General features: G+C 46.6%; 2 protein-coding genes across 6 annotated transcripts in view; one reads left to right on the top strand and one right to left on the bottom strand.

The window, feature by feature from the left end:
• The window catches only part of S100A16 (S100 calcium binding protein A16), a 193,344-nt gene that overhangs the window by 53,449 nt on the left and 118,270 nt on the right, over window positions 1–21,625 (top strand). The gene's annotated exons all lie outside the window — the stretch shown is intronic.
• The window catches only part of INTS3 (integrator complex subunit 3), a 48,390-nt gene that overhangs the window by 25,486 nt on the left and 1,279 nt on the right, over window positions 1–21,625 (bottom strand). For 2 of the 4 annotated variants that reach the window (XM_050752584.1, XM_050752595.1), the window contains exons 2-7: window positions 12,776–13,039; window positions 10,068–10,151; window positions 9,129–9,212; window positions 3,278–3,391; window positions 2,985–3,069; window positions 1,587–1,653 (exon numbers count right to left, since the gene is read on the bottom strand). In XM_050752584.1, coding sequence (XP_050608541.1) covers window positions 1,587–1,653; window positions 2,985–3,069; window positions 3,278–3,391; window positions 9,129–9,212; window positions 10,068–10,151; window positions 12,776–13,039 — 698 coding nt within the window. The remainder of the gene's footprint in view (window positions 1–1,586; window positions 1,654–2,984; window positions 3,070–3,277; window positions 3,392–9,128; window positions 9,213–10,067; window positions 10,152–12,775; window positions 13,040–21,625) is intronic. The other 2 variants (XM_050752605.1, XM_050752616.1) reach the window with 1 other exon arrangement.

Below are 21,625 nucleotides of genomic sequence, written 5' to 3'. Positions count from 1 at the left end.
ACACAGTGGGGATATTCCTAAAACTCTAATCCTGTCTCTAAGTGACAAAACTGAGATGCTATCTCCTCCCAGCAAACAATTTGTAATGGTTTTGGCACCCCTGTTGGAAGGCAGGGAACTGGAGGAAGATGACATGACGTTTAATTAGTCCAGGCAGGCCACATCCTGATTCCGGAAAACTACTCAAGCCACCTAATTAAAATACTCTGTGGCCTTTTCTTTTCACAGAATGGGTGCACTAGCCAAGGTTACTGGGGAAGGTTTCCTCCCCTACCTGCTACCTTTTAACTCCACAGCCCTAGAAACATTTGGAAGAGAGTGAGGAGGAGGGTGTAGGAGAGGACACACTTTTAAATTTCTAGGTATTGACTTTCACCAAAAGATGTTAAGTTTTTTGGAGGGTAGAAAACAGGGCAGTTATCTGGCTGTCATCTGATGCCTGTACAGAAAATTCAGCTTTAAGGTATGGGGATAGGAGGTATTTGGCACCAGGAACAAAATAAGAAAAATCACTTTTTAGAAAGATTGCTAGCAAAGGTAATGAAATTACCTGAATCCTGGAATGGCATAATAAAGAGAAAGAAAGAGTTGAAAGGCCCCCTGACCCAGGACAGTAAAAAGGAACAAAGACCTAGGAAAAGCAGAGATCTGGTAAGAGACTGTTAGGATCTAACGTGCTACTGCAATGGCACCAATAACAGAAGTGGCTCCAGGCCCAGATGTGGCCGCACACCCGTGCCGAGAGCACTAGGTGGCACTGCACAGCAGATAGGGCAGGGCTCTCAGACCTGAGCAGAGCACAGCACACGGCCATCTCTTTCGCAAGGGTGAACGTTGGGAGGAGGTCCATTCTTCGGAACTACAGATAGTATGGACACTATTAGCCCTCTCAATCATTCGACTGCTATGGTGTCCTCAATCAGAAAAGAGACTCAGAAGTCAAGCAAGAGGAAGACTGAAACCAAGGGGAAAGCCTCACCTCCAAACAAGTTCAGAGGTGGAATAGCCCTCATAAAATTTCTGGCCTTTTATTTTGATGGATAAGGGAAAGAATCAGCCAGAAAGTCCAGTATGTACCCCCTGATGCACTCTCTACCACTGGAGCCTCCAAACCCCATATGCAAACTCCAGCAGGATTCACTAATCTCTATTACCTGCTCACACCAATTGCCCCCTGTGCCACTTCAAAAAGAGCATGGGTTCGATGGAGAAGCTTGGAGGGGAGACAAGGATACCTGCCAGGCGTGGGTGTTTGCCTGGCCCAACTCTGCTGAGCTCATTCCTCCCCAGCTTTCCCCTAAGATAAACATTCCAAGGAGGTCTGGATCAAAAATAAACCCTTATCAGATGGAGCCAGTTTTTCTGGGCTATGCGATATTTTGGCAAAGACCTCTTTCCCATTCCTTCATTCCTGGGCATTAATTTCTTCACTTGCCAACAATACACTTGTCTCTCCCTCTCCTTGCCTCCCCCTCTCTGACTTAAGGTGTTCATGGGCCACACAATCCTTTCATCCCCATTTCCCACACTCACACTCCTAATGGCCATTATCTGGCCTGTACCCCACCCTTCATGGTGGACTCTACCTTTGCTCTGTCAGGATATCCAGAACACTTTCTGCCAACCAGATATTTTTGGCTGTAACGTCTCCACCTTATTTCAAAAGGAGAAAAAAAGAATAGCTCTGATTAGCAACTCAGCCAATCCAATACATCTCTTCACCCATTCTGCTGGTTCACCCTGACTGCCATCCCATCACTGCTGTTCTTAGTGCTGAGATAAACTGCCTTCTGTTCTGTCAGGCTTTAAAGTTTCACCCTTTGCCTCCGGAAAGAAGAAAAGGGAAGGTTCTGAATTTTTCTAGAAACCAGAGCTGCTGCTTTTCCACAGATTGTGAGTTGGAGTGGGAACATTTTGGCCCTTGAAAATGAATGTCTGACAAGTAGATATAAGAAGCCCACAGTTGGAAAGAAAGGATGATATCTCAGAGAGGGCCTGAGAGGTACAGGTGGCTGACAACAGCTGCAGTCTAGCAACTGGATGTCCTGAGTCCTGCACTCAGGCCCCCAACAGGCCAAGAGTTTCTTATTTCCAGGTAACAGTCTTTCCAGGTAACAGTGCTTGCTATGAAACTTCCTGGGGCAGAATTAACATACAGCAATGCCAGACCAGTCTTGGGATAAGAAGTGGGGGCTGGGAGTGCCAAACAGGGAAGAGGCCAGGAAAGAGGATAAAAATAGCCAAAACTATGCCTTGCCCCAGGTCCCAATTAAAAAATTCAATGTTCACAAAGTCACACATGACATAGATTAAGGTTCATACACATCAAAACAGGAGCATCAGTGTTACATAAAATTTTAAAGAGGAAGCAAGCCCCAATGGGCTAATGGTGAGGTAGTAGCAGGTCACTTTTAAACAAACACATGCAATCTTGGGAGTAGCCGCTTGAATATGCAGTGGCTCAGACAGATGTCACCGTAGCCAAGATGAGAATAAAACCTAAATGTCAGGGTCTGTTCTGTGACATAGTTTGTTCTCATTCTGGCCCCAGTAAAGGGCCTAATTATTAGGGAGCAAGCATTCAGATCATAGGGGTGGAGCCAGGGAAGATGTCTAGGTTTCTGAAAGCACAGGGACTTGGGAACAAATTTATTTGCCCTCACTTCTCTCCCCATTTCTTCCTGCTCTGAAATGCTATAAAATCTCAGAGTGAAGACTGGCTAAAATAGGCCAAATAGTCTGTCAAGCCCTGGGTTTAGTAGGAAAGAAAATGAGGCAAGACTTACTGCTTTAAAAGGCCCCCCCATGATTTTTCAGTCAATTTATTTATACAACATATGTGGCCAGAAGATGTCTGTATCAGAAAGAAACAGTCTAAGCAATCCAGGAATTCCATCCCTTTGGCACTTAATCATTCTCCATTGTCTCTATTTAGTCTCTGGGCTCTCCTCCTTTCTTCTTTATGCTCCTGCCACCAAACTCACCTGCAATCTGCTTCATAAACGTCATACAAACACCATCGGCTCCCAGAACCCCACTCTTCACCAGTTCCCGTACCAACCACACCAACTAAAGGAAAGAGGGAAAAACAGATGAAGAGCAGGACCTGTGAGTTTGAGAAGGGAACTAATTCAATTACAACTGAAAGGAGCACACTACAATTTAGACACACAACGATAGGGGTGTGTTAGCCCTGATTCCTCTTTCCCACTCCTGACAGAGAGAAGATCCATCCTCTCTCTTTGAGCTGGATCCTGTCTTTTCTTTCTGGCCTTACCTGAGTACGGCAGGTATCCTGCAGCTTCAGGTACTTCTCCATAAGTATCTGGTTGATTTTATTCAGGACAATATTCATGCCATCACGACTCACCAGAGCCAAGTCCCGGTAACACTGTGAGAAGTAAAGTTTGTGATCAGCCAGCAAGCTGAGGATAAGGTCCTTAACCCCACCCACAGTGGCCCCCTTGCCCTCTAATCCCTTAAACTTAAATAACATCAGTAAGGCACCAAGTAGCAATGAAATACTTTCCATTCTGGACACTTTCTTTCCATAGGGGTCCTGCATTCCCAATCCATCCCTTGTTCTGTCACACAGAGTGGGGAAAAGGTACTGGTTATCCTTTAATGAGGTAGAAAAGCCTGCTGGGCAGCTGGGTGCGGTGGCTCACGCCTGCAGTCCCAGCACTTTGGGAGGCCAAGATGGATGGATCACGAGGTCAGGAGATCGAGACCATCCTGGCTAACACGGTGAAACCCCATCTCTACTAAAACCACAAAAAATTAGCCAGGTGCGGTGGCAGGCGCCTGTAGTCCCAACTACTCGGGAGGCTGAGGCAGGAGAACGGCATGAACCTGGGAGGCGGAGCTTGCAGTGAGCCGAGATCGCGCCACTGCACTCCAGCCTGGGCAACAGAGCGAAACTGTCTTGGAAAAAAAAAAAAAAGAAGAGCTTGCTGGGCAAGGCTCCTAGTACTATCCTTGTCCCCCCACTTCCCCTCTTAGGAAGTGTCACACTGTTTGATGCCACAGGCTGAGCAAAACCAGGTGGAGGCCATCTGCTTTTCATCTGCCAGTAAGTAAAAGGTCACTGCAAAGTGGGTTTGGCTGAACAAGCCAGAAAGGATCCTAAAGAGGTTTTTAGAACAGTACTGACCCAGCCAGATACAGTAAAGGGAATAGTAAGGGAAGAAGATCCAGGGCAGGGCCCTAGACAGTTAAGGACAGAACCAAAATTGAAATTTTTTTGAATTTTTAGGTTTTTTATACTTGGGGTCTTACTCTGTTGCCTGGGCTGGAGTGCAGTGGCACGATCGTAGCTCATTGCAGCTTTGAACTTCTGAGTAGCTGGTACTACAGGCATGCACCAACACGCCCAGCTAATTTTTAAAACTTTTTTTTTTTAGAGGCAAGGTCTCACTATGTTCCTAGGCTGAAACTCTTGGCCTCAAGTGATTCTCCCGCCTCGGCCTCCTGAGCAGCTGGAATTACAAGCACGAGTCACCATACCTAGTTGAACTAAATATCTTCATTCTTTTCTCTGTGATGCCCTTTCCTTCTGCCACGTATTGAAAAAGGAGAGGTGCTTCAGCACACCAAATCCTGGGAGAGGTAAGGGAGGGCGTGCTAATTTCTTCTGTGAGATTATTGCTTCCCTTCCCCTTAGTTTTTTTTTTTTTTTTCCCTTCACTCTGTCTCTATTGTGAGACCAGACTCTTGGAGGAATACCTTAGGGGGCCTCTTAGCAACTTCCTTAGCCTGCTGAGTTCTATCCTGTCAGGATCTCATCAGAAAGAGTAGAAATTAGGCAGGTAGCTTCCCACAACCTCTGAAGACCAGTAGCAAGGATGGCATCAACAATAATAATAATATAGTATAGCAAGGGCTGGGTACGGTGGCTCATACCTGTAATCCCAGCACTATTTGGGAGGCCGAGGCGGGTGGATCACCTGAGGTCAGGAGTTCAAGACCACCCTGGCCAACATGGTGAAACTCCATCTCCACTAAAAATACAAAAATTAGCTGGGTGTGGTCACACGTGCCTGTAGTCCCAGCTACAACTGAGGCTGAGGCAGGAGAATCACTTGAACCCAGGAGGTGGAGGTTGCAGTGAGCCAAGATCACACCATTGCACTCCAGCCTGGGTGACAGAAGGAGACCGTCTCAAAAAAAAAAAAAAAAAAATAGAGCAAGGATGTTGTTATACTATAGCAAGCAATAATACAGCAAGGATGGCATCAACAATAATAATTTTATATATATATATATAAAACTGCATTTGATATACGTAACAACCTTTTTTTTTTTTTGAGATGGAGTCTTGCTCGTTACCCAGGCTGGAGTGCAGTGGCGCAATCTTGGCCTCCCAGGTTCATGCCATTCTCCTGTCTTAGCCTCCTGAGTAGCTGGGACTACAGGCGCCCGAGACCACGCCCAGCTAATTTTTGTATTTTTAGCAGAGACAGGATTTCACTGTGTTAGTCAGGATGGTCTCGATCTCCTGACCTCGTGATCCGCCCGCCTTGGCCTCCCAAAGTGCTGGGATTACAGGCGTGAGCCACCGTGCCCGGCCAACAACCTTTTAAAATAGGTACTACTTATTATAATTATTACTTTTACAGATGAGGAAATAGGCATGGAGAGCTTAAAAGTTATTTGCCCCAGGTAGCCGGGCGCGGTGGCTCATGCCTGTAATCCCCAAGCTTCTTTCTAGAGCTGCCTGCTGGGAGAAATACCTGGACCAAGGGCTGCCTGGGCCTGAGTCCTTGACCCTTTGATGAAGACAGACCTTGACATTAGACCCTTTCCCATTACCTTTATCTACGGACTGCCAGCACCTGCACAGCTTAGGACTCTACCTTAGCCTCCCTCCTTGCCACAGTTCCCCAGCCAGGCCTGCTCCCAGCTGTTTAGTTCAGACACCAAATAGAAAATAAATAAACTCAAAGGATATAAACATTCCTAAGAGCTGCCAAGAGGGCTGATGCAAATCAAGAAGGTACAAGTGAGACAAAATCCACCCCATGCATCCTTTATTCTTTCCCAGTGCTGACCTGTTTTCTCCTTAACTGAATTCTCTTGTTCACCTGTTCAATCCATCCTAATCCCACCCACTAAGTCCCAGAGAGTTGGCCCTAACTCCTTGAACCTGCCTGCCAGTTCCTCAGCTCATGCTTCCCTATAGCAGGATTCTATTTGTTCAAGACTCAGTTTCCACTACTTCTCCACCATATCCACATCCCATCTCGGTCCATGGAGATTCAAGAACAACTAAATCTCAAATCCATCCTGAGGTTTCTGTTCCAAAGGCAGAATTAACCCCAAATATAAATCCTTAGAAAGCAGTCCCGTTGCTTTAAGCTGAAGCCTAAAATGATGCATTACAATCAGTCCTCATCAGTAACTCCCACCTAAAACTTCTGTAGGACAGAAGTATTTTTACAAAATAATCACTCTTTTAGGGAGAAGGATCAAAGCTCTAGGGAGATACGTCACTAATTCTTCCATCATGCTCTGACCTGGCTCAAGGTCTCTGAATGAGTCACTACTTGAGAGTTCCTCACCCGCCTACAACTGTGTCCTCCTAATTCTGTCTTTACTGCCTTTGTCTGAAGAGGTCTGACCTGCAGGCTTGGCCCAGAAAGGCTCACAGGTAGGGGATTTACCTGGAAACTTTTAGCATGTGAACATGAATGCTAGTGAAGGTGTCAACCAGCTATGAGACCCAAGGCAAATGCTTCACTTCCCCAGAGGGCCTGGGACTCCCGCATGGGGCTGTTATAGGGCAAAAAGAAGAGGAGATACTCTAGTCTCTTGCATTTACATTGCAAAACCCAGCGGCCTCTTACTGATAGGCCAGGCAAAGAGCTAGAAATACCACACATATTCTGCCCCCTTCACTTAGGTTTACTGATTTACCCAGGTTGGTCGAGATCACCTGAAACAAACAAACAAAACTTTCCAGCCTTGCCTGCACTGAGATGACTAAATGGAATTTGAATGGTATTTATAAAAACTCACATATAGCCAATGATGGGCGCACACAGACACACACACACACACAAAGATTTAAAAACCCACACAAGAGGAAGTTAAACTTTAACTCCAACCCAACCACTCTCATCTTTGCCAACAATTTCTTTAAAATGGATGGGCTGGACTGGATCATATCACTCTTTAACACCACTCAACTGGAAACATTCATTTGTCTTCAAGGATCTTGATGATAAATTCAGTACAAAAATGAAACAGCAATTTAACTCGACAAGGTCCCAGCCCAGAATGGCCTTGGCTCTCCTGGGAAACCAAGGATTTCTGAATACTTGCTGCCTCACTGCCCACCCTCACCCCAGACCCTATTCTAGTTGGCATTAGAAGTACAAACAGATCAGGTTCCCATGCCCATAAATCCTTCCCTTGGCATTAATTCAAGCAGCTATGCCAAGGAACCATGAGCATCCTGCTCTTATCCCCGGAAATGATTTTCCTTTGGTTCCCCTTGAACAAACGACATCATCTCTGACCTCCAAGTTACCTCACAGGTAAACTGGGAGTGGTTAGGAGGAGACGGAGCCACCAACTTCATATGGTTTTGTGAGAGGATCAAATGAGATCTTGTCTGGATAGAGTCTAATAGAATGCTGGGCACTGAGCATGTTTGTTTCCCTCTACATCACCTTTATTCAGAGAAGAACCAATGAAATGTTAATTCCCCCATTCCAAGCTCTTCTTAGTGTCATATAGTTAATGCCAGATAACAGATACATACCTTAACTCATTATACCAAGACTCAAAGGACAGAGCGTTGCTAGACAGGGGAAATTTGGAGAGGCAAAAGACAGAATTTTGCTACTTTATTTTAAAAACAACAGGCCAGGTGTGGTGGCTCACATCTGTAATCCCAGCACTTTAAGAGGGCGAGGTGGGTGGATCATCTAAAGTCAGGAGTTCGAGATTAGCCTGGCCAACATGGCGAAACCCCGTATCTACTAAAAATACAAAAATTAGCTGGGCATGGTGGCATGCGCCTGTAATCCTAGCTACTCGGGAGGCTGAGGCAGGAGAATCGCTTGAACCTGAGAGGCAGAGGTTGCAGTGGGCCGAGATCAGGCCACTGCACTCCACCCTGAGCAACAGAGCAATACTTCATCTCAAAATAAATAAAAAGAACAGAATTCAAAGAGATCACCCTGCCTAGTCCCTCACCTCAAGGAGGGAACCTACCTGAACCATTCCACATAAAGGGGACTCTTCAGTTTGTGAAGAACCCCAAACTAGTTTTCATATAATATTCCTCAGAAAGTCTGACTCCAGTATATTCCAGTGTTCTCCTAACCACTATATTATTTACTGTATCAATCATGTAACATTAAGCTGTCTCATCTAAATCCTACCTACTAAAAATTTAAACCTGTTTTCTCTTCACCTGCCAATGGCAGAATCTGCAAACTACAGGCCATGCTCTTCTGAATAAGAACTCTCATGGACTTGGTTACAATTGTTCTCTTCTATTCCCTGGATTAAATCCCAACCCTTTTAGCCTTGCCTCATAAATTTAAAATTTAAAACTCTATGTGTTGGCCGGGCGCGGTGGCTCAAGCCTGTAATCCCAGCACTTTGGGAGGCCGAGACGGGCGGATCACAAGGTCAGGAGATCGAGACCATCCTGGCTAACCCGGTGAAACCCCGTCTCTACTAAAAAAATACAAAAAACTAGCCGGGCGAGGTGGCGGGCGCCTGTAGTCCCAGCTACTCGGGAGGCTGAGGCAGGAGAATGGCATAAACCCGGGAGGCAGAGCTTGCAGTGAGCTGAGATCCGGCCACTGCACTCCAGCCTGGGCGACAGAGCGAGACTCCGTCTCAAAAAAAAAAAAAAACAAAAAAAAAAAACCTCTATGTGTTTTTCCACCTTCATGACTGCCATTTAGCTTCAGAATCTGGAGAGAGAGAGGGGACTTTAATCAGAGAATGACAAATTCACTGAGTAAAAAGGGACTTATAACTATATTTAGAGAACAAGGTGATCCAGCTCTGGTCAAAGAGTCTCATACTACCCCAGTTAAACTGTAAGTTCCACCATATCCTGGATCATATATGAGGAGGGTTTATGGGTCCAGAGCAGGGTGCCTTACCTTCTGGGCTTGGGCAGGTTCAGTGAGGATGAGAGTAAACAGACCTAGGCAGATTTCTTCATGCTGGGGGAGGCCTTTGCACACCTGGAATATGAGAAAGGAAAACAAACTAGTTGTCATTCAAAGGCAGTAAGTTCTCAAACTCAGTTTCTCCCAGAAAACATGGGACTCCTAAGGAAGATGCAAAGGAGAATAATCAACTTTTAAATCTGATGATTTCCTTCTCTTAAAAGAGATTTTTTAAAAAAGAAGAGAGGGCCGGGCGCGGTGGCTCAAGCCTGTAATCACAGCACTTTGGGAGGCCGAGACGGGCGGATCACGAGGTCAGGAGATCGAGACCATCCTGGCTGACACAGTGAAACCCCGTCTCTACTAAAAAATACAAAAAAACTAGCCGGGCGAGGTGGCGGGCGCCTGTAGTCTCAGCTACTCGGGAGGCTGAGGCAGGAGAATGGCGTGAACCCGGGAGGCGGAGCTTGCAGTGAGCCAAGATCACGCCACTGCACTCCAGCCTGGGCGGCAGAGCGAGACTCTGTCTCAAAAAAAAAAAAAAGAAGAGAGATAAGGACAACAGGTGTGGTGGTGCACACCTGTGGTCCCAGCTACTCCAGAGGCCGAGGCAGAAGGATTGCTTGAGCCCAGGAGTTCAAGGCTATAGTGCATTATAATCATGCCGGTGAATAATCACTGCATTCCAGCCTGGGCAACATAGTGAGACCACATTGCTATAAAAATAAAAAGCTATACTGAAAGATGCCCAAGTCTCCAAGAGATAGGCTCCCACAGTAAGAGAGAAGAATTGAGAAATTTGATTCAGGGAGCCAAGACTTGATGAACTTCAGTCCCCTACCCCCAACCACTTAGTCTTCCCATCTTTTTGACCATGTTTCAAGACTTTCACAGCAGCAGCAGTGGCTGCAGGGATAGCATTCTACTTACATAGGCATTGAGGGCATCATTGGCTTCTCTCTCGGAGACACCAGCAGTCATCGATGTCACAATGCTCATACACCTTTCCAATCTCTGGGAAGGGGTGAGAAAAAATGAACAGTGTGCCGTAACACCACTTAAGAAGTACTTCTGGGGGCCGGGCGCGGTGGCTCAAGCCTGTAATCCCAGCACTTTGGGAGGCCGAGATGGGCGGATCACGAGGTCAGGAGATCGAGACCATCCTGGCTAACACGGTGAAACCCCGTCTCTACTAAGAAATACAAAAAATAGCCGGGCAAGGTGGCAGCGCCTGTAGTCCCAGCTACTCGGGAGGCTGAGGCCGGAGAATGGCGTGAACCCGGGAGGCGGAGCTTGCAGTGAGCTGAGATCCGGCCACTGCACTCCAGCCTGGGCCACAGAGCGAGACTCCGTCTCAAAAAAAAAAAAAAAAAAAAAAAAAAAAAAGTACTTCTGGGCCCCTAAAAGTTTAACAATTCAAACCTGATCATGCCTGTTGATGTAACTGCCAGTTTACTAACAAAGTCACCATGAGGATATAACCAGCAAAATCTAAAATGTGGAAACCGTAACAGGTGACCTCATTTTTTTAACACATAAATCACAAGAAAAAAAGTGAAGGAAACCTATATATTAAGAGACTTAGGCCGGGCGCGGTGGCTCAAGCCTGTAATCCCAGCACTTTGGGAGGCCGAGGCGGGTGGATCACGAGGTCAGGAGATCGAGACCATCCTGGCTAACATGGTGAAACCCCGTCTCTACTAAAAATACAAAATACTAGCCGGGCGTGGTGGCGGGCGCCTGTAGTCCCAGCTACTCGGAGGCTGAGGCAGGAGAATGGCGTGAACCCGGGAGGCGGAGCTTGCAGTGAGCCGAGATCGCGCCACTGCACTCCAGCCTGGGTGACACAGCGCGAGACTCCGTCTCAAAAAAAAAAAAAAAAAAAAAAAAGAGACTTAGGGCCAGGGGTGGTGCCTCACGCCTGTAATCCTAGCACTTTAGGAGACTGAGGGGGGCAGATCACCTGAGGTCAGGAGTTCCAGACCAGCCTGGCCAACATGGTGAAACCCTGTCTCTACTGAACAGCAGCAGCAGTGGCTGCAGGGACAGCATTCTACTTACATAGGCATTATATTGTATTACATGAAAATACAAAAATTAGCTGGGCGCAGTGGCACGTGTCTGTAATCCCAGGTACCTGGGAGGCTGAGGCAGGAGAAATGCTGGAACCCGGGAGGCAGAGGCTACAGTGAGCAGAGATCGCGCCATTGCACTCCAGCCTGGGTGACAGAGCGAGACCCTGTCTCAAAAAAATAAAATAGGCCGGGTATGGTGGCTCACACCTGCAATCCCAGCACTTTGGGAGGCCAAGGTGTGTGAATCACAAGGTCAGGAGTTCAAGACCAGCCTGACCAACACGGTGAAACTCTGTCTCTACTAAAAATACAAAAAAGTAGCCAGGCATGGTGGCATGTGCCTATAATCCCAGCTACTCAGGAGGAGGAAGCTGAGGCAAGAGAACTGCTTGAACTCGGGAGGCGGAGGTTGCAGTGAGCAGACATCGTGCAACTGCACTCCAGCCTGAGTGACAGAGCAAGAGTCTCAAAATAATAATAATAATAATAATAAATTTTTAAAAATAAAATAAAATAAAAGGGACTTAGGCCAGGCCAGATGCAGTGGCTCACGCCTGTAATCCCAGCACTTTGGGAGGCTGAGGTGGGTGGATCACCCGAGTTCAGGAGTCTCGTCGAGACCAGCCTGGCCAACATGGTGAAACCCTGTCTCTACAAAAAATACAAAAATCAGCTGGGTGCGGTGGTTCACACCTGTAATCCCAGCACTTTGGAAGGCTGAGGGGGCTGGATCACCAGAGGTGGGGAGTTCGAGACCAGCCTGACCAATATGGAGAAACCCCGTCTCTACTGAAAATATAAAAATTAGCTGGGCATATTTATATTTATAGTTATATCCTCATGGTAGCACATGCCTGTAATCCCAGCTACTCGGAAGGCTGAGGCAGGAGAATTGCTTGAACCCGGGAGGCAGAGGTTGAGGTGAGCCGAGATCACATCATTGCACTCCAGCCTGTGCAACCAGAGCAAAACTCCAGCCGGGCGTGGTGGCTCATGCCTGCAATCCCATCACTTTGGGAGGCAGGAGGACTGCTTGAGCGCAGGAGTTCGAGACCAGCCTGGGCAATATAGGGAGACCCCACCTCCATAAATAAGAAAAAAATTAGCTGAGCATGGTTTTGCATGCCTGTGGTCCCAGCTACTCAGGAGGCTGAGATGGGAGGATCGCTTGAGCCCAGGAGGGCAAGGCTGCAGTGAGCTATGATGGTACTGCTGCACTCCAGCCTGGGCAAGAGAACATTATTGTTAATGTTTTTAGTTATGATATAAATACTATGATTATGTTTTTAAAAAGTCCTTTTCTTATAGACTTTATATAAAATGTTTACAGATAAAACTGTATATCTTAGATTTGCTTCAAAGTAATAGAGGTAGCTGAAAGAAGATAAAAGAAGATTGCTATCTACTGTTAAGTACTGAAGCAGAGTGATGGCTACATGAAGATTTTACTATTCTACTTTTTTATACTTGAAACGTCCCCCCAAAATGTTAAAAACAAACTTAAAAACCAATGAGAGTGTGAGGAAAGAAAAATAGAGCACCAAAGGCCAAACTAAAACCTACCAGGGGCTGGGCGCAGTGGCTCATGTCTGTAATCCCAGCACTTTGGGAGGCTGAGGTGGGAGGATCACTTGAGGTCAGGAATTTGAGACCAGCCTGGCCAACATGACAAAACCCCATCTCTGCTAAAAATACAAAAACTAGCCAGGTGTGGTGGCGCAAGCCTGTAGTCCCAGCTTCTCGGGAGGCTGAGGCAGAAGAATCGCTTGAACCTGGGAGTCGGAAGTTGCAGTAAGCCGAGATTGCACCTCTGCACTCCAGTCTGGGCTACAGAGAGAGACTCTGTCAAAAAAAAAAACAAAAAACAAAAAACAAAAACCTACCAGGGTCTCTAAACAAGGACGGAAATAGCTGCATTAAAGCCTACCCAATAGTCATTCTGGTTTCAACTCCACCATGGCATGGGGTCAACATTCTAAGGGAACCTTAGTCATGGGTCCCTGTTCAGAAGAAGCAGTATTGGTAAGATACTGACAAAATGTATCTCGTAAGTCAATGAACCTCTCCATTATCACCACCTAAACTATTTCCTGAGTCCTTTTAAAACTTTATCTTGAGGATTAACACAAAAACTGTTTAAGGAAAACCAATTTCCAATGATAATTATTCTGGCAAAAGGAGGACAAAGGAAGGCTGGTTTACTTCTACCTGATCTTAGAGGTCATCACCACGTATCTTATTGAGAAGTGGTTCTATTGCATCATTTTGAGGAACTGACAAAGATGGATAATAGGATAGAGGTTTAAGAATGAAAGATGGCCGGGCGCAGTGGCTCATGCCTGTAATCCCAGCACTTTGGGAGGCCGAGGTGGGCAGATCACGAGGTCAGGAGATCAAGACCATCCTGGTGAACACGGTGAAACCCCGTCTCTACTGAAAATACAAAAAAAATTAGCCGGGTGTGGTGGCGGGTGCCTGTAGTCCCAGCTACTCAGGAGGCCGAGGCAGGAGAATGGCGTGAACCTGGGAGGCAAAGCTTGCAGTGAGTGGAGATTGTGACACTGCACTCTAGCCTGAGCGACAGAGGGGACTCCGTCTCAAAAAATTAAAAAAAAAAAAAAAAAAAAAGAAGAAGAAGAATGAAAGACAACTGGGCTGGGCGCGGTGGCTCATGCCTGTAATCCCAGCACTTTGGGAGGCAGAGGGTGGGTGGATCATGAGGTTAGGAGTTCAAGACCAGCCTGACCAACATGTTGAAACCCTGTCTCTACTACAAATAGAAAAATTAGCTGGGTGTGATAGCATGCGCCTGTAATCCCAGCTACTCGGGAGGCTGAGGCAGGAGAATCGCTTGAATCTGGGAGGCAGAGGTTGCAGTGAGCCAAGATTTCGCCACTGCACTCCAGCCTGGGTGACAGAGCGAGACTCCATCTCAAAAAAAAAAAAAAAAGAATGAAAGACAATCATGCTTCTCCTTTACCATTATCCTCAGGTTGCCTATGTCTATCCTGTGTAAGAGCATAAGGTGGCACAGGGTAGAACTGAGTGGTAAGGCAAGGCAAGTGTTTGTAGCTGCCACAGCTACAAAACTTCAAGCTAAAATAAGCCCCAAGCCACTTATTACAACTTAGTATCAGGTCTGACTATGCCCCAAATTAGGTCAGATTGGTAGCTCAGCCTGAATAAAAAGCACCTGTGTACTTGTGAAAAGGAGCTGTGAGGTCACATGAAAGCTGAGCTATGACTCTCACAGCCTACCTCTCCCACAAGCTCTGAGATCCAGTATTACCTAGTCCATCTCCTATATGATAAGGGGAGGGAAGGAAAACCCTCTGGCTGGGCTTCCTCTGTTTTTAAATCTTATCCCACTTGCCGGGCACAGTGGCTCATGCCTGTAATCCCAGTACTTTGGGAGGCCGAGGCAGGTAGATCACTTGAGGCCAGGAGTTCAAGACTAGCCTGGGGAACAGAATGAGATCCCCCGCACCATCTCTACAAAAACTAAATAAATCAGCCAGGCATGGTCGTGTGCACCTGTAGTCCCAGCTACTTGGGAGGCTGAGGCAGGAGGATCACTTGAGCCCAAGAGCTGTAGGCTGCAATAAACCATGATTGCACCACTGAACTCCAGCCTGGGTGACGAAGCGAGGCCCTGTCTCAAAAATCATCCCTCTCTACCCAAGATAGTTATCAAGAACTGGGGAATCAATCACATCCAGCTGCTAGGTTCAGATTGTTCTTACTAGGAGATCTGGGGGAAGCCCTGTACACAGCCTAGGTTAACGGTTTCAGAGGAGAAGGAGATGGTGAACAAGGAGTGGCATAGCATTCTAAAATTCTAGATATTCTTTCCTATCAAAGGGAAAAATCTCTGCTGAATCAATGGAGAGGAAAGGCAAGCAAAATCAAACAGCGGCTAGCTAATAAGCAAACTGACAGGAAGCATAACATAGAAAGAACCCTCTACCACTTGCCAGCCTTAGGCTAATCTTGGGTAATTTAGCCACTCAAAACCCCTCAAAACAGAGATAATGCCTCTATCACAAGGTTGCTGTAAGGGTTAAACAAAATGACATGTGAAAACACCTAGCATACAGCATCAGTTAAATTAGAATCTATTCAATCTGCAGCCAGGCATGGTGGCTCATGCCTGTAATCTCAGCGCTTTGGGAGGCCAAGGTGGGGAGGAATAACTTGAAGACAGGATTTCAAAACCAGCCTGGGCAACATAGTGAAGATGCTGTCTCTACAAAAAAAAATGTTTAACAATTAGCTGGGTGTGGTGGCGTACCTCTAGTCAAAGCTACTTGGGAGGCTGAAGTGGGTGGATCATTTGAGCCCAGGAGGTTGCAGATGCAGTGAGCCATGATCACGCCACTGCACTCCGCCTGAATGACAGAGCAAGACCCTGTCTCAAACAGAACAAAAACTATTCAATTTGAGGGAAATTCAGCAATTGCAAAACTAAATTTAGAGGACTAAAATCTTTCCACTCCCAGCCACTACTTCTATTCTAATGGGATGGCCTTAAAGATTCCTGAAAACTCCTACCACAGGACATGAATGCCTGACCAGGCTAAAAAGCTTTCTCTCCTATCTACTCTCTGTAAACTTCTGTCTTCTAGGAGACAAGATGAAAAGGTAGGAGAGAGGGAGGGGCCTGAATGATGTATCCTGTACCAGATTTTGCAAAGATGGCTACACAGACCTAAGGGCTAGCTGAGTCTCAGGCAATGATCTATGGCTGAGAGACCTTGGGTTGAACAGTTTCTCTAGGCCCCTTCCCTAGCTCCCACGAGTTCTGCTCAGAGGCCTGAGTCAATTCTATGGGTCACTGCCCAGTGAAGGAGAAAAGTGGCCTCTTGGAACAGAGAGGCCCAGCTAAGGTTGTAGAAAGTGAGAGTCCAGAATTTGGATGGGTGGATAACTGCAATGAGGAAAAAATATGAGGCCCAGTCCTTTCTGTTCACAGACGAGAAGTATAAATGATACTTTACTCTTCCTGAACTATACAAATTACTTTTCCAAACAGGGATGGGAAAATTAATTACAAATCATTCAGGGTGACAAAGGACCATGTCCCTTCAAAGAGAGCCACAGGAAGCCAGATCCCTACAATCAAGTAATAGCAACCCTTTTCCCCTAGTCTTCAGAGGCTCTTAGTAAAGATCAAATCATAGGTTCAGATGCCAACAATTGCTGGCAGAATGGCTCTGTTCAGAGTAAGCCCTCCATGACAGTACCTTAGAGAGCTGAGTAAATATTTACAATCTCTAGGAGCTCCTGAACTAATTTTTCTAATACTAAGACTACCTGACCATGGTTTCCATGACAGCAGCAGCAGATGAAATGGGGGAGAAAGGGGGGAAGGCCTTTCTCTTTGCCAGTATATACCCAAAGCTGGAGACTCAAGCTTTCCATTTCCTCTAACCTTTCCATTTCCCCTCCCTCAGCCAGGTGGATACAGAGTCTGGTAAAAAGCATACAGTGGCCGGGTGCGGTGGCTCACACGTGTAGTCCCTGCATTTGGGGAGGCTGAGGAGTGTGAATCACGAGGACTGAGAGTAGTCTGGCCGACATGGTGAAACTCCATCTCTACTAAAAATACAAAAATCAGCTGGGCGTGGTGGTGCACACCTGCAGTCCCAGCTACTCGGGAGGCTGAGGCAGGAGAATCACTTGAACCCGGGAGGCGGAGGTTGCAGGAAGCTGTTGCGCCACTGCATTCCAGCCTGGGTGATGGAGCAAGATTCCATCTCCCAAAAAAAAAAAAAGCATAAATACTGCTCCCTATGGCAAGTGGCCTTAAAAACTAAATTCCCGGCCAGGCACTGTGACTCACGCTTGTAATCTCAGCACTTTGGGAGGCCAAGGCGGGCAGATCATGAGGTCAGGAGATCGAGACCATCCAGGCTAACACAGTGAAACCCCGTCTCTACTAAAAATACAAAAATAATAGCCGCGAGTGGTGGCAGGCGCCTGTAGTCCCAGCTACTTGGGAGGCTGAGGCAGGAGAATGGCATGAACCCGGGAGGCGGAGCTTGCAGTGAGCTGAGATTGTGCCATTGCACTCCAGCCTGGGCGATGGGGCAAGACTCTGCCTCAAAAAAACAAAACAAAAACAAAAACAAAAAAACCTAAATTCCCCATCTTCAGAAAAAGAAGATACAATCTAACTCATAAAATCCCCAAGGACGGCTGGGCGTGGTGGTTCATGCCTATAATCCCAGCACTTTGGGAAGCCAAGGTGAGTGGATCACAAGGTCAGGAGTTCGAGAGCAGCCTGGTCAATATGGTGAAACCCCATCTCCACTAAAAATACAAAAATTAACTGGGTGTGGTGGTATACGCCTGCAGTCCCAGCTACTTGGGAGGCTGAGGCAGGAGAATCACTTGAACCCAGGAGGCAGAGGTTGCAGTGAGCTGAGATCACACCAATACACTCCAGCCTGGGAGACAGAGCAAGACCCCGTCTGCAAAAAAAAAAAAAAAAAGAAAAAAGAGAGAAAAAGCATACAGTAAATACTGCTCCCTATGAGAAGTCAGTGGCCTTGAAAGACTAAATTCTGGCCAGGCACAGTGGCTCATGCCTGTAATCCCAGCACTTTAGGAGGCCGAGGTGGGAGGATCACAGGTCAGGAATTCAAGACCAGCCTGCCCAACATGATGAAACCCCGTCTCTACTAAAAACACAAAAAAATTAGCCGGGCATGGTGGTGCACGCCTATACTCTCAGCTACTCTGGAGGCTGAGGCAGGAAAATCACTTGAATCTGGGAAGTGGAGGTTGCAATGAGCCGAGATCATGCCACTGCACTCCAGTCTGGGCAACGGAGTGAGACTCCATCTCAAAAAAATTAAAAAAAAAAAATTAAAAAAAAAAAAACCTAAATTCCTCATCTTCAGAAAAGGAATATACAGTCTAACTCATAAAATCGCCAAAGATGACTGGGCACAGTGGCTCCTGCCTGTAATCCCAGCACTTTGGGAGGCTGAGGCGGGCGGATCACCTGAGGTCAGGAGTTCGAGACCAGCCTGGCCAACATGGTGAAACCCCATCTCTACTAAAAATACAAAAAAATTAGCTGGGCATGCTGGTGGGCACCCATAATTCCAGCTACTCGGGAGGCTGAGGCAGGAGAATCGCTTGAACTCAGGAGGTGGAGGTTTCAGTGAGCTGAGATCACGCCATTGCACTCCAGCCTGGGCAACAAGACGGAAACTCTGTCTTAAAAAAAAAAATAAAAAATCCCCAAGGACTCATGCAGGTAAGGAGTTACTGAACAAGCTGGGTTCAAAGTATTCCACAACCATGAGTCACTAGTATATGAAATTATGATTTAAGGGGACAAAAACTAGAAGTGACTCAAAGTCCATTCCCTGGAGATTCCTCCCATATGGATATGAATTATTCCTTGGGGAAAACCAGGTAGGGACATACCTCTACCAAATGCAACCCTGAGACCTATCCAGGGCTTAAGAGGAAGCTCTGGCCAGGTGTGGTGGCTCATGCCTGTAATCCCAGCACTTTGGGAGGCCGAGCACTTTGGGAGGCCAAGGTGGATCACCTGAGGTCAGGAGTTTGAGACCAGCCTGGCCAACATGGTGAAACCCCATCTCTACTAAAAATATAAAAATTAGCCAGGCGTGGTGGTGCCTGTAATCCCAGCTACTCTAGAGGCTGAGGCAGGAGAATTGCTTGAACCCAGGAGGCGGAGGTTGCAGGGAGCCAAGATCGTGTCACTGCACTCCAGCCTGGGCGACAGAGGGAGACTTCGTCTCAAAAAAACAAAAAAAAAAGTTAAAAAAAGAGGACGCGGGGCCAGGTGTGCTGACTCATGCCTATAATCCCAACACTTTGGGAGGCCCAGGTGGGCGGATCATGAGGTCAGGAGATCGAGACCATCCTGGCCAACACAGTGAAACCCCGTCCCTACTAAAAATGCAAAAAATTAGCTGGGTGTGGTGGCGGGCCCCTGTAGTCCCAGCAACTCGGGAGGCTGAGGCAGGAGAATGGCGTGAACCCGGGAGGCGGAGCTTGCAGTGAGCCCAGATCATGCCACTGCACTCCAGCCTGGGTGACAGAGCGACACTTGTCTCAAAAAAAAAAAAAAAAAAAAAGAGGATGCTCTGACTTCTTGGGCCTCCTGCTTTCAGCCTGATTTAAAAGTGGTTGGTCCCTCTTTGGCAGAAGAAAAACCAGGAGCTACCAAGGCTCATGAGATTAGGAACTACATGTTCTAAACTCCTTCAATCTCTGGCACTATTTTTATCTCATTCCCTCCCCAAACTGGGATGGGAATGGGCAAGAAGACTTCCGCCTTCAAAGGGAAAAACAGGGCCAAAGAGAAGAAAGGATACACCAAGTGTTCCCTAGGGTAGAAGAGTTAAGAGTTCCTGCCTGGAATGCTCTTGACCAGTGCTTCCTACTCCAAATCTCTAAAGGTCTTTCCTAATCACACCCAATTATAATGACCCCAGTCTCTTCACTACTCTAACCAGTTTTTTTGTTTGTTGTTTTTGTTTTTTTTACCTTCCTTGTGGATGTGTTAACTCAAGCTGTGAGATGATAAGCTTTGAAAGGTAGACCTTGGATGTCCTCCATCCTGTTTTCCTATCAGACCCAGCACATAGTAAGCATACATGGTCAGGAAACTACCTCTGTGTTCCTGGGCAATAGGTAGGTCTGTGATGGAAAATAACCAAGCCAGAACAAGCAGAGGTCAGTTGATCAACACCAAGTTTTCATAACTTTGGTGTGCAGAGATCTGTGGGGAGACCCAGAGGAAGAAGCCAGTAAGTCCTGCCCTTAGAGACCCTCTGGTCTAGTGGGGATAACCGAACCACACACATAGGGAAAAAAAATAGTGTGGCAAGTATTGTGAGAAAATTCAAATGCAAAGGACAAACGGCAAAGAAGGGGGACCATGAAACATACTGGAAAACAACCACATTATGGAGATCAGAAAAAAAGAAAGACCCTCCCTCCCCACTTTCCCTGGAAACAGCTGAAAAGTTCACTCTCAGTATAAAGAAAGTCAAAAAATGCATGCTTCCCCTCTTCGATGGTCCCCTCCTGCCGCATCATTTCATTCAGTAGCAAACACGTCACAGCTCAGAAGAACAGGATGCTGTACTATTCAGTGAATTGAATTAAAGCAGAGACACAATGACGCCTCTAAGAATTCTATACTTCTACAGCTCCAGTGCTAGTACACAGGGATCAAGAAATGCCTTGACAATGATAGTGGCCATTTCTTAAAAAGTAGATAACACCAATTGCCAGGCAGTCTTAAAGTCATTCTCACTTGTTTTGGGAATACATTGTTTACATTCATAATTATATCTACCTTAGCTGATAACTACAGACAACAGAAAACAAACTCTGATTTACCTGAATGCCCACAGAATTACAAGGGAAAAGCATGATGGGAAGGCAGACCGTAAGTAGACATTTGCTGGTGGATCAAGCTGCTTCCTGATTCACAAAGTTCATTTTTGCATATATGTTCTACGATCTTGTATCTGACCCATTTTTTCAAATCTAAATTCTGAATTTCACCTGTCTGCCTGCCCACCCTCTAATAGCTGACAAAGTTAGAAGCAGGGAAACGGCCAGTGAAGAGCCAAGGCCTGTTAATGTACTCATCCTATCCCTGGATAACCACGAGTTGAATATTAGGCCTTACAAATCGTTAAGCAATCAATGTCCCAGTTCTGGATCTCATATTCTTTTTTTTTTTTTTTTTTTTGAGACAGGGTCTCTCGCTCTGTCGTCAGGCTGGAGTGCAGTGGCGTGATATTGGCTTACTGCAACTTCTGCCCACGGGTTCAAGCGATTCTCCTGCCTCAGCCTCCCAATAGCTGGGATTGCAGGCACGAGCCACCATGCTCATCTAATTTTTGTATTTCTAGTAGAGACGGGGTTTCACCATGTTGGCCAGGATGGTCTTGATCTCTTGACCTTGTGATCCGCCTGCCTTGGCCTCCCAAAGCGCTGGGATTACAGGCGTGAGCCACCGCGCCTGGCCTAGATCTCATATTCTTAAGTACGTATTCTCGTTTGTAGCAGTGGAAAGGTATACATGATCAACTCTGGGATGGCAGAATGAAGAAGCTGGGTAAGAGGACAGGAGGGGCAACTATCAGGACCCCTGAAGTCCTCATTCAGGTCCATTCCATTGCTTCACTCCACCTTCTTATTCAGAAGCGATGTGTTCTCTCCTCTGTGTGTGCTATCTGGTTCTGAAGGAGAGTCCCCTAGGTACCATTCACCCCACTACTGTGGCTAATGCCACCAAACTAAACACTACTCACTTAAGTCTTCACTCATTCTAAATACCCAGTTAAATCACTAGCAATTGGTTGTGTGTACATGAAGTCAATGACAGCATCTAACAGGAGGGTCCAAGGT

The sequence above is a fragment of the Macaca thibetana genome, chromosome 1, assembly GCF_024542745.1.
Source record: "Macaca thibetana thibetana isolate TM-01 chromosome 1, ASM2454274v1, whole genome shotgun sequence".
Classification (NCBI taxonomy): Eukaryota; Metazoa; Chordata; class Mammalia; order Primates; family Cercopithecidae; genus Macaca; species Macaca thibetana.
The sequence above is the reverse complement of the archived record's forward strand: the minus strand, read 5'-3'. Positions and strand labels throughout refer to the sequence as shown.